Below are 13,694 nucleotides of genomic sequence, written 5' to 3'. Positions count from 1 at the left end.
TAAATGACTTCTAATAAAACAAACCCAGTTTTCCCTTCATAAACTAAAGAACAAGAGAGTATCTACCAAAGGAAAGAAAAATTCATTTTTGTCTCATTTCATTCCATTTAAAAGATCCTCCACCTTTTCATCAAATCTCAAGAATTTGACAAAAGCATGAAAAGATGTCAACTCTTTAGTTTTCTGAAGAAATTATACCTTGTTGCCTACAAACTATATACATGGGCATTTTTATAAATGAACAGCATAACAGAAATTTATTATCAAGTTTAAAGATCCCTTATGCACCATCCTTCCTCAAAACCCTCATAATTAGCTGATTCTGAATAGAACTGTAGGAGTTCCCTTAAATTAATCCTCTCAGATTTATAAGATATGCAGAGAACATCATCTCAAGAATCTTATCTGGAATTTCAGATTATCTAAGCCTGGCTCCTCTAATTTTACACAGATAATTTAAAAGGACTGCTACTTAGAGCTAAACCCTATCAGTTCAGTTCAGTTCAGTCTTTCAGTTGTGTCCGACTCTTTGTGACCCCATGAATCGCAGCACGCCAGGCCTCCCTGTCCATCACCAACCCCCGGAGTCTACTCAAACTCATGTCCATCGAGTCGATAATGCCATCCAGCCATCTCATCCTCTGTAGTCCCCTTCTCCTCCCACCCTATAGATAAACTCTAATGTTTTCTTTCTGATTCTAATTATAGCATATTCAGGAATAAGCTAACTTACTATACCAAAAAAAAAACCCCACAGTAAATCTAACTACATTAAGTCTAATTACATTCACAGTAAGTCTAACTACATTTCATTACCCTCGAATACTAACATAATTAATATAAGAATAGTAACACAACTGTTAACCTTACATATTGGTTACAGGTGAGAGCTAACCTAAGTGATACATACACACACAGACATACATGTATACCAGGAAGAGTGTGCCAACTCTTAACCCCATTGTACAGATAAGTGAACTGAAGCACAGTTTAAATTTGTCCACACTCAGATTCTAAATGGAGGCAACAGGATGAGAACACTTGCTATGAATCATTAGGTTACAAAGCCTAAATTTTAGTGGTAACTGAATTGCAATTACTTTCAGATATAACTTTATTCATGATTCTCTTCCTTTAAACTCCTTCTCTTACTCTCAGAATCTCTTAAGTGTATTTTCCTACTGTTGCTTACTGCTTCTCATATTCTATTACCAGGCATCCACTCACTGAGTTAATATTTATTGATAATCTACTCTGGGCCACAAGTTAGGAACAGAAATGAAGAAGACATACTCAATACCCTAAAGAACACCATGTTAAAAGCAGTGTAGCACCTGTCACAAGTGCTACACATTTAATCTTACTGCGCTGGAGAAACCATGAAGGAAGTGAAGTGAGAGTGGAGTTAGAAAACCCAGAGGCAGAATCAGAAAATATCTGGGAGGTTCTTCCTTTCTAAGGCAGGAATCCTTTCCTGAACCTTCCTTAACCTCATTCTCATTCTCAGAAGGGAGCAAATGTAATAAGCTAGAAGTCACTCTAGCCTGAAGGGCAATACCTAGATTCTAGTCCTATTTTAACCACAAACTACCTAGGCCAAAACATTCAGACCTCAGTATCCTCACCTATAAAAAGAATGTCTTCAATAAGACAATTGCTAGATACATCTCTGAATTCTATGATTGTTAGTGGTCATTCATAATCTGCATAAATACTACCAGTAACCAGGAAGCTCACAAATTAATGAAATAACCCACTGTGGTCAGAGTTAATTTTTCTACAAAAGTCTTTCTTCGTATTGACACAAAAACTGTCTTCATTCTTTTCAGAAACTCCAATTGCACTTTTTAGCTATCAATTTAGTTCTTCCTATTGAGGAAATAAATGCATACAAGCAAAATTCTTAACCTATAACAATGCTGTCAATTTTAGGGCCAGTTCTTCATGGTCTTCCTCATCAGAAAAAATACCATACTGGTTCTCTCTCTTTCTAGTTCCGCACTTGGTGCTCCATATCTTCAGGGCTTGGTTTTTTACTACAAAAAGAGAGTCATACTAAATGATTTCTAACTTACCTTGAAAATACAGTAGAATTTCAAGCAATCATCAGAAGAAATCTTGACAAATTTAAAACTTTAATTACACCCTCTAGTGGAGTTTTAAGTGTCTAGGCTTAAAACTAGGCAGGTAAACTACTTGAAAAGCAGTCAAGCTAGCAAAGAAATATCCAGAAGATGAAATCCCTAATCTTAATATTTGTTTCACAAAACTGACAAAGGCTAGCATCCAGACTTTAGAAATAACTTCTACAACTAAGTAAAAAAAAGCAACACAATACAAAATGGGTCAAAGTCAGGAACAGGTGATTCTAAAAGGAAACATGAGACTTATAAATATATGAAAAGATAACCAATCTGATCAGAGAAATACAAATTAAAACCAAAATGAGTCACTATTTCAAAAACTTTAAAAATCTGATAACATTAAATAGTCATAATTATGTAGAAGCCTGAAAGGCTATTACTGGTAGGAGTGCATATTGTTACAACTTCTTTAGTAAACAATTTGAGAATACCTAGTCAAATAAACAGGTATGTAACTCAGAACTTAGCAATCTGACTCATAGGCATATACCTAGTAGTACATATATATACATACTATGTACACAGAAAAATTTTAGCACAGGTTCATGAAAAGCTTAAAAAAAGTTTAAAAATCTCTCAAGAGGAATACAAATAATGTTAAACTAATACAAAGCATAGCTATAAAGCTTTGAAAAAAACTCAATATACACAGATTACTGATCTAACCTAAAACAAATCTACTCATCCTCATGCAGGTATCTGAGATCGTTACCTTACAATCTTATAGATATTAACCAACACATCAGTAATCACCATGCTCTGGTCCTTCAGTCTCTCCAAAACATCACTGAATAGTACAGAACTGAGTATACAGACTTCTTGAGTACTACTTCCTGATCACTCAGAACGCCTGACTCCAAGTCAAGTAAGATCTGCTCAACCTCTACCTGTACTTCACCAGCTTCAATTTGGAGCAAAAGCTATTTCACTAGTAGCAGCTAATATCAGTGGCAACAGTGTCATCATTGAGATAATACCACCAAACACTCACTGACGGGTTAACCTTGTTTTTGGTCATCTCATGGAATTCCACAATAACCTTGTGGGGCAGATGGCAGGACGACACAGATGAACAAATAGGCCTGATTACATTTAGTCACTGGTTCCAGGTTATAAAGCTAAGAAGTAGTACTAAATGAAACTTGGGGTCAATGAACCAAATTATAATCAAGTTCAAAATAATAACACAATGTTACTGTGGCTGAGCACCAAAGAACTGATGCTTTTGAACTGTGGTGTTGGAGAAGGCTCTTGAGAGTCTCTTGGACTGGAAGGAGATCCAACCAGTCCATTCTGAAGATGAGCCCTGGGATTTCTTCGGAAGGAATGATGCTGAAGCTGAAACTCCAGTACTTTGGCCACCTCATGCAAAGAGTTGACTCATTGGAAAAGACTCGGATGCTGGGAGGGATTGGGAGCAGGTGGAGAAGGGGACGACCGAGGATGAGATGGCTGGATGGCATCACGGACTCGAAGGACTTGAGTTTGAGTGAACTGTGGGAGTTGGTGATGGACAGGGAGGCCTGGCGTGCTGCGATTCATGGGGTCGCAAAGAGTTGGACACGACTGAGTGACTGAACTGAACTGAACTGAACTGAACTGATACCAGTAAGACTGAAGAAATTTTGAAGTTAGTGATTCTAGTCCTTTAACATTATTCAGATGAGTCTTCTAAATACTTACACAGAAAGTTATAATACTTGAATAATATATGGGAAATATGAACAATTAGGGGAAGACAAACAAAGATGATTTTTGCCCAGTCCAAACTCAAACTTTGAGGAAGTCATCACTGCCAGTGCAGGAGAAGTTATTAGTAGGGTTACACAGTCTAGGCAGATGAAGTTCTAAAATAATGACAGCACACTGACGACTAAATGGAGAGGCTTCTACTGAAACAGTATTCTGCTGCTTAAATGTTCTTCCAAGCATGCTTGGCTTGCTAACTGCTCTGAACAAATTTCCCACTGTTATAAGATATATCACAAGAGAAGAGCAAAATCCAATTACCCACACATGCCTATGAACCATATGCAGTACACACCATGCATTCATGGATTCCCTTATCCCCCAAATATTTCCTGATCACCTACCTCGGTGCCAGACACTTAACAGGGCAGGTGAAAGACAACAGCAAACAAAACAAACAGAATCCCTGCCCTCACGAGACTACATTCTAACTAGAACACATTTACAATAAACTTAACAACTAAGTTATATTGGAGAAGGAAATGGCAACCCACTCCAGTATTCTTGCCTAGAGAATCCCATGGACAGAGGAGCCTGGCAGGCTACATACAGTCCGTGAGGTCTCAAGAGTCGGACATGACTTAGCAACTAAACCACCACAAATTATATAGCATGTCAGAAGTTGACAGGTGTAACAGAAAAGGAAAAAAAAAGTAAGGAAGAACGATGGGACTACATGGGGCTAAAACAGTAAAGGATGTTAGAGGCAGACATCAGGAGGGAGGCAACTGATGAGTACAATGAAGGAAGGAGGGCGTGTGTACACTGGGAAAACATATCCCGAGCGGGGGACACAGGGAGTGTGAAAGCCTGAGGCAGCAGTATGCCTAGAGCCTCAGAGGAATCATGAGGAGGTCAGTGTTGGGGTTAGGGAGCAGGAGGAGGAGCAGAAGGAGAAGCTGGACATGAGATCAAAAACAGAAATGGGCCAGGGGCTGGCTTTCAATTTAACAGGCTCACTCTGTCTTAACGTTGACAAGGAAGCAAAAAAAATATTGGGTACATTTGTTGTTATTTAGTCACTAAGTTGTGTATGACTCTTTTGTGACAGCCTACCAGGCTCCTCTGTTCATGAAATTTCCATGAAATTTCAGAAAGAATACTACAGTGGGTTTCCATTTCCTTCTCCAGGAGCTCTTTGCCACCCAGGGATCAAACCCGCATCTCCTGCATTGGCAGGTGAGTTCTTCACTGGTACATTACCTTGTCCATAAACAACTGGCTTAATTTCAACTTTATATAAATGTGAATCAGTGTAGTTATTTTTGCTTGGTGTTTAACTTCTGTGCAATCTATGGTACATTTTTCTGCTGAGGACTCTCACACGTACATACCCACACACACCCACCCACCCACCCACACACACACACACACACACACACACACACTCACCCACCTACCCACACACAGACACACATACCCACACACAAATAGCACCACCACCACCACCAATAACAACAACATCAGTTTAGGTTTAAAAAGAGAGTAAGATCTCTGGTTAAAAATGGCAGAGAGAATACAGGTCTATTTCCTCTTCCTCACTTCCATCCTATCCACAGTGGCCTCCTTTCTGCTACTCAGACACACAAGCCCTCCTTCCACCTCTAGACTTTTATACCTCATGTTTCTTGATGAGTTCCTCTAAATGGCCTGGGATGGCACGCACTTCCTAAGATGCCACCCTCTCACTTTCTCCTGGTCTCCTCTTAGAAAATAGCTCCTCACTGAGGTCTTCCTCCCAACTGCAACAATTCCAACACACCCTAGACCCATTTCCTGTTTGATTATTCCCCAACACACTTAACCACCATCTGACATCCTATACGTTCTTACTCTTTTGTGCGTGTCTGTCTGTCTCTTAGAATGAAAGTTCCATCAGAATTTGTGTCAGTGTTATCACTGCTCTACCTCCAGTGCTTAGCACATGGTCTGGCAAACATCAGGTACTCAAAAAATGGGTCCTGAAGAAATGAGCAGCTCTGTGAAGGAAGAGCTGGTGTGAAAATGACAAGGGCAACTGGAGACGCTGAAGATGCTGCTGTGGTGGGAGGGAAATGAGGAGGACAAAGGCCGCAGAACAAGGCTGGGGAAGCAGGGCCAGACCATGAAGGGTTGAGGAGCTACGTTGGGAATGTTTCATTCTATCCTTTCAGCAATAGGAAGCCATTAAAAGGTTCTCCTATGGACAAAAATGGTATTTTTGGATACTGGGTGGAGTATGAAATTTCAGTAGGCAGTGGTGAATGCAGGGGACATTAAGAACCAAGATTAACAGTCTAATTTCTGCTCTAGCCGAAGAACTATTGCACCTTACAGACTAATATAATAGCATGTAAGAGCACCTTAAACATTCAAATACATCCAGAGGAATTCAAAATACGTCAAGACTTTAAATAGATGAATTACAAAAGATGAGTTAATCAGAATCTATTATGCTCCACTGTAGCCACTAATTTAGCTGTTGATCATCCCACCTCCAGGAGACTGTAAATGCTTTAAAAAAAAAAAGACCATATAATAGTAAAAGTATCAGCAGTAACAACAATGTGATCACTATCCATTAGGCATTATTCTAACATGAACATGCAATAACTCATTTAACCTCAACAGAACCATGTACAGTATCTTATCATCTCTCCGTTACAGATAAAGAAAGTGAGGTCTAGAAAAACAAAACAACTTGCCCGAAGTCACATTACTAGTATGTGGCAAGCTGGCTCTAAAATCAACATTCTTAGTCACTTATGCTGTGAAGTGAAAGTGAAGTAACTCAGTCGTGTCCGACTCTCTGTGACCCCATGGACTGTAGCCTACCAGGCTCCTCCGTCCATGGGATTTTCCAGGCAAGAGTCCTGGAGTGGATTGCCATTTCCTTCCCCAGGGGATCTTCCCGACCCAGGGATCGAACCCGGGTCTCCCGCATTGTAGACAGACGGTTTACCGTCTGAGCCACCAGGGAAGTCCTCACTTATGCTGTACTGATCTTATATTTATATCTCATTTTTCTTTGTCTACCCAACACCTAAATCCAGTCTAGCACGTAAATCTTTAATAAATGTTTAATGAAACAAACAAACAGATGAGCTTTAGTCTATCCTCTGCTTACTCTACTTTCCCCTGAAGAAGGAGATGGTAGCCCACGCCGTATTCTTTCCTGGGGAATCCCATGGACAGAGGAGTCTGGAGGGCTACAGTCTGTGGGGTCGCCAAGAGCTGGACACGACTGATCAATTAAATAACAACTACTCTACTTTCCAAAGGTCTATTTTTGTCTTCCTTTAATTCAGTGGCTTGTTAGGCCCTCTCCTCATCTCTCCATCTTCTGCAGACAGTATCCCCTAAGCGTAACAAAACGGTTCTCACCCTTTCACTGCCAGGTCAAATAGAATGTCTACTTAGGCACCTGGGAAGTCAGAAATCCTGTGGTCTTTGTTTCAACAAACATCCTCATTCTTAGCACACCATTTTAGAAGCGCCTGTTTTAACCAAGAATGTATCCATGTGGGTGGTCTAAGTGCCATCAAAGGCAGTCTGACTCTTTAGAAAATAATTTTCTTTTTTCTTTTCCTGTAACTGTTTATTCTACATGGGCAGCTGGGTTTTGTTTTTTGGTTTTTTTTTTTGAGTTAGATAAAACAAGAACCCCTTTTCTCAGATATTTCCCAAACAGCATCTTGGAATTTCACACAAAATATTAAAATTAATAAACAAAATTAAAATATAAAAATATCCAGATAGACAGATGCTCTAAAGGTTTTTATAAACATAAAGGCAGATGCTTCTCTACGTCTCCAAACCTAGACTTCTGATTCTGCATATTCTGAATTTTACTCACTAAAGTATCTGGAAGGAGTTACCATTTCCTAGGAATGAGGCAACATGAGAAAAAAACAAAAAAGGAGAAAAAAAGAAGAAAAGCAAACAGTAAGTGTTACTCTCTAATAGGAATGCTGCTTTACCATCACTTAGCCATTGTTTTCATTGCTTCCTACTGAAAAATCATAAATTCTTAATAGTATATAATTAAGTTGCCTTATTCAATTCACAATGAGTACTGAAAGAGGTAACAATTTAATAGGTTCATCTGTTAAAGTTTAAAAAATAAAATTCATGCTTCATGTATGAATGTATATAAAAGCATAACTTGTCATATCCAAAAAAATGACTACAGATGAAGGAGATAAAATATTTTCCACTGACTCTTAATAGCCAAGCCCAGAAAAAGAAATGTATTCAAAATGCCAAATATGGGTATTCCAAATATCTAACTCTGAGAATCTTGAGTACCGACATACATACAGTTTGAAAAAAAATTTATTGATATGATAAAATTCCACATTAAAAAAATTTTAAATTTACAAATCTCTCACACTGACATGTCCTCAATTTAAATTCAAGTAGTTCACAGGATTTATAAGGCAATTTTTTCAAAAGACAGAGAAGTTTTACCATTATAACAAAAATGTTACCTGAGGGAGGGCACCATAATTCCATATATAACCTTTGTGAGGAAAGATATTTGCCACATAGCGAAGCTTGCCATCCTTTACATCTTGTTTAATGGGATTCAATGGTTCCTTCGTGGCAATCTAAGCAGATTGTGGGAGAAAAGGGGTGTGGGACATAAGAAATGGTTAATCCTATATTCAAACAGGATTTTTAAATCTGCCATTATCAGACTAAACATTCGTATTCCAACTTATTGATCAAAGATAACTTTAAGAATAAGTTAAGCTGATTCTTATTTCTAATTTACTGTTTTGTATTAAACTAGAAAGGAAACGTCAGATAATATATTTTGGCACTCTATTACTTATGAACTCATTATTTTTAACACAAATAATAAATATTATTGAAATGGCAAGAAGGATTAATCAACTTGCTTTTTGCTACTACTTGGGTTTTCTACCATCAATCTTATAACAAATATTTTTCACTAAGTGATTTCATTTCAAAGTTCCCTTTCAATCAAACATATTCAAATTGCCATGCCAAAAAAACAACACTATCCTACAAAAGTAAACAAAAAATAATTGAAGCCATGTTTGAATGAATAAACACTGCTTAAATTAGGCAAGATCTCATAGGTTCTTGATCCCACACCCAAGTGAGGTAGAGAGTAGCCAAGAACAATAAAACATTGTACCAAAAGCAAGAAGAGCAAAAGAAGAATCTAACCACTTTTTCCTATTAAAATATTAACCAAAAAACCTACTATTTTATATTTAGAGAAATAATTCTCCAAATATAGAATCTGCAAACCATATACTGATAAAACTATCTTAACTTAAACATTTAAAATAATACCTACCTTCACATCCAAAGTTACAGAAGACTTAGATAACTAAACAAAGTACCATAAATTAAATTTCACTCAGAAATAGGGACCTTACTTAACTGAAGATGAAACAATAAAATTCTGAAAAGCAAAAGGGAAGTTCTTGATAGGTTCACACCTATCAAGAAAAATCAAGAAAAAATTATTAATTTAAAAAACTAACCAGGGGAGTAGCAGATGCTCTTAGAAAGTACTCAGAAATCAAGAGTTGGCCAGAAAAAAACTTTTAACTCCTCGTAGAGTAAAATTTAATCTAAAAGAGAATTAAGTCCTTAGGAGCCAAAATTGTCAGCCCCAAATATGCTGCAATTGTGTCTATGAACAAAATACATCTCAGAACCTATTTAAGAAAACCTAAAAGTATTTGCTATTTTCAAAGACACAAGAGTCAAGGAGAATTAAATAAATATGTGTATAACAAAAGAGAGAGGCAAAAAAGAATATATTCTCTTTAAAGTGTAAATTCAGCTTGGAATAATATTTTCTTTTTTTACAAGAATATTTTCCATTGTCCATTATAAAGAAACTTGTCAACCATCCCAAATTCAAAATATTATGACAAACAACTTGAAACAAAATTTTATATCATTATTAATTATTCCCTTTGATGCTAATAGGATATTTCATACCTCCATTTTAGCATTTGTCCACCGAGGTACTTCCACAACCATGTTAAACACATTCTGCAATTTAAAAAAACAACAAAGAAAACATTTTTTTTAATGTTGTCATCTTTTATTTTTTCACTTATCTCCTGCATGAGAATGTTTTATTTTTTCCTATAAAAAATGTAAAAAGTCTGCATCATATGTCTACCTATGCCTTAAATTCCTACTGAAAAATTAGAGAAGAAGTTGGTTAAAATATAACAGAATTTAAGCCTGATTATGTTACTTGACCACTACTGCATGGTGTTAGAAGTTGCTACATTTCTGGAAATACCTTTTCGAGGTAGGGACAGAATCAGAATGGAGCCAAGAAACATGTTTCAACTACTTTCCAACTAAAACAAAAGTGAGTGCTGAATGTCTCACTTTTCCAGTCTGCAAAGTAAGTCTGATAATCTCTGTCCTCATCCCACACAAGGTTGTGAAGATCAATTACGTGCTTTAAATGAAAATACACAGACAAGAAGTAAATATTTTTAAAATCATAAAAAAATATTTAAATCCAAGTTTTTTCTATCATAATGTAAAATTGAGGCCATCAGTATAAGTAGTTACAAAGCTTACAAAGAGTTACAAAGCTTAGCTTACTAAAATCTAGTGATCTTGGATTCCCTAAAGTTACAAAAGAACCACTGCTTCTTTTTACCATTTCTGAACTTGTAAAGTACTTAACAAAGGAAACTCTAGATCACTGGTGACTAAAAATAATTTTCTACAGTAATGGCCTTACAAAGAAAAAGCCTTAGGGATTCCCTGGTGGTTCAGTGGTAAAGAATTTGCCTGCCAATGCAAGAGACATGGATTTGATCCCTAGGCTGCGAAGATCTCATATACCGAGGAGCAAATAAGCCCATGCACCACCATGACTGAGCCCGGGTGCCACCACTACTGAGCCTGTGCTCTGGAGCCCAGGAACCGCAGCTACTGAAGCCCATGCTCCCTAAAGCCTGTGCCCCACAGCAAAAGGAGCCCCCGCGATGAGAAGCCTGAGCACCTCAACTAGAGAGGAGGCCCTGCTCGCTGCAGCTAGAGAGAGCCCGAGCCAACAGCAGAAGGCCTAGCGCAGCCAAAAAACAAACAAAGTTATTTCATAAAAAGAGAGGGAGAAAGTCTATGCTTAAAGTTGGCTTGCTTCCCATTCTGCTATCAGTAACTAACAACTTATCAAAGCAACGGTTTATTTTGTTTTGTTTTGTTTTGTTTTTTATTTTTTTTTATTTTTTTAATTATAGTTTTTTATTTTTTTAATTTTAAAATCTTTAATTCTTACAATGTGTTCCCAAACATGAACCCCCCTCCCGCCTCCCTCCCCATAACATCTCTGTGGGTCGTCCCCATGCACCAGCCCCAAGCATGCTGTATCCTGCGTCAGACATAGACTGGCGATTCAATTCTTACATGATAGTATACATGACAGAATGCCATTCTCCCAAATCATCCCACCCTCTCCCTCTCCCTCTGAGTCCAAAAGTCCGTTATACACAGCTGTGTCTTTTTTCCTGTCTTGCATACAGGGTCATCATTGCCATCTTTCTAAATTCCATATATATGTGTTAGTATACTGTACTGGTGTTTTTCTTTCTGGCTTACTTCACTCTGTATAATTGGCTCCAGTTTCATCCATCTCATCAGAACTGATTCAAATGAATTCTTTTTAACGGCTGAGTAATACTCCATTGTGTATATGTACCACAGCTTTCTTATCCAGTCATCTGCTGATGGACATCTAGGTTGTTTCCATGTCCTGGCTATTATAAACAGTGCTGCGATGAACATTGGGGTACATGTGTCTCTTTCAATTCTGGTTTCCTCAGTGTGTATGCCCAGCAGTGGGATTGCTGGGTCATAAGGTAGTTCTATTTGCAATTTTTTAAGGAATCTCCACACTGTTCTCCAAAGTGGCTGTACTAGTTTGCATTCCCACCAACAGTGTAGGAGGGTTCCCTTTTCTCCACACCCTCTCCAGCATTTATTGCTTGCAGATTTTTGGATCGCAGCCATTCTGACTGGTGTGAAGTGGTACCTCATTGTGATTTTGATTTGCATTTCTCTGATAATGAGTGATGTTGAGCATCTTTTCATGTGTTTGTTAGCCATCCGTATGTCTTCTTTGGAGAAATGTCTATTTAGTTCTTTGGCCTGTTTTTTGATTGGGTCGTTTATTTTTCTGGAATTGAGCTGCATAAGTTGCTTGTATATTTTTGAGATTAGTTGTTTGTCAGTTGTTTCATTTGCTATTATTTTCTCCCATTCAGAAGGCTGTCTTTTCACCTTGCTTATATTTTCCTTTGTTGTGCAGAAGCTTTTAATTAGGTCCCATTTGTTTATTTTTGCTTTTATTTCCAGACTTCTGGGAGGTGGATCATAGAAGATCCTGCTGTGATTTATGTCGGAGAGTGTTTTGCCTATGTTCTCCTCTAGGAGTTTTATAGTTTCTGGTCTTACATTTAGATCTTTAATCCATTTTGAGTTTATTTTTGTGTGCGGGGTTAGAAAGTGATCTAGTTTCATTCTTTTACAAGTGGTTGACCAGTTTTCCCAGCACCACTTGTTAAAGAGATTGTCTTTACTCCATTGTATATTCTTGCCTCCTTTGTCAAAGCTAAGGTGTCCATATGTGTGTGGATTTATCTCTGGGCTTTCTATTTTGTTCCATTGATCTATATGTCTGTCTTTGTGCCAGTACCATACTGTTTTGATGACTGTGGCTTTGTAGTAGAGCCTGAAGTCAGGCAAGTTGATTCCTCCAGTTCCATTCTTCTTTCTCAAGATTGCTTTGGCAATTCGAGGTTTTTTGTATTTCCATACAAATCTTGAAATTATTTGTTCTAGTTCTGTGAAAAATATGGCTGGTAGCTTGATAGGGATTGCACTGAATTTGTAAATTGCTTTGGGTAGTATACTCATTTTCACTATATTGATTCTTCCGATCCATGAACATGGTATATTTCTCCATCTATTAGTGTCCTCTTTGATTTCTTTCATCAGTGTTTTATAGTTTTCTATATATAGGTCTTTAGTTTCTTTGGGTAGATATATTCCTAAGTATTTTATTCTTTTCGTTGCAATGGTGAATGGAATTGTTTCCTTAATTTCTTTTTCTACTTTCTCATTATTGGTGTATAGGAATGCAAGGGATTTCTGTGTGTTGATTTTATATCCTGCAACTTTACTATATACTTTGTATTATCCATTGACAAAGCAACAGTTTAAAACAGTCTTCATCCAAGTGTGCTCATGGACCAGGGCTAAGCTACAAGTTGACTGTTACCGGCTCCTTTAGAAACATTTATAACAATTTGACCAAGTAATGTTTATGACTGTCAAACCTATTAATAAGTATTTGGAATTTGAATTAAGTTTTTCTAATAGTTCATTTTGACTGTAATTTTTTCAAGTATCAATATCAGCTCACAAAAGATTAGAAATAAACCAAAAAACTGTCTTTTACCACAGATCATTTGAGAAGCAGTGATAAAATATAGTTATTCTCAACTATGCCACACAGTAAAATCACCTGGAGAGCTGGAATTGATTTTTTTTTTTTTAAGAGATTTCTAGAGCCCCCATCTCCTACATATTTGAATTCAGCGGTTCTGTGGCAAAGCCAGGGCATTGCTTATTTTTAAAAGCTCTATAAGCAATTTTAATACGCAGCCAGAGTTGAGAACCTCTGGTTTAAAGCACTGCTAAACAATATCTGGGGTTTTCTTAGTGAAACAGGAATGCTGTTAACTCAAAGAATGCCATTTACACAATTAAATATAAATCAAGCCACAGAAATAATGATGGTTT

General features: G+C 37.3%; 1 protein-coding gene across 2 annotated transcripts in view; it reads right to left on the bottom strand.

Moving 5' to 3' along the window:
* The window catches only part of PPA2 (inorganic pyrophosphatase 2), a 101,081-nt gene that overhangs the window by 63,130 nt on the left and 24,257 nt on the right, over nt 1-13,694 (bottom strand). For both annotated transcript variants that reach the window (XM_052641914.1, XM_052641915.1), the window contains 2 exons: nt 9,861-9,914; nt 8,363-8,482 (listed from right to left, as the gene is read on the bottom strand). In XM_052641914.1, the coding sequence (XP_052497874.1) occupies nt 8,363-8,482; nt 9,861-9,914 (174 nt within the window). The remainder of the gene's footprint in view (nt 1-8,362; nt 8,483-9,860; nt 9,915-13,694) is intronic.

Source organism: Budorcas taxicolor, chromosome 6 (genome assembly GCF_023091745.1).
Source record: "Budorcas taxicolor isolate Tak-1 chromosome 6, Takin1.1, whole genome shotgun sequence".
Taxonomy (NCBI): domain Eukaryota; kingdom Metazoa; phylum Chordata; class Mammalia; order Artiodactyla; family Bovidae; genus Budorcas; species Budorcas taxicolor.
This window is presented reverse-complemented; position numbering and strand designations above follow the sequence as displayed.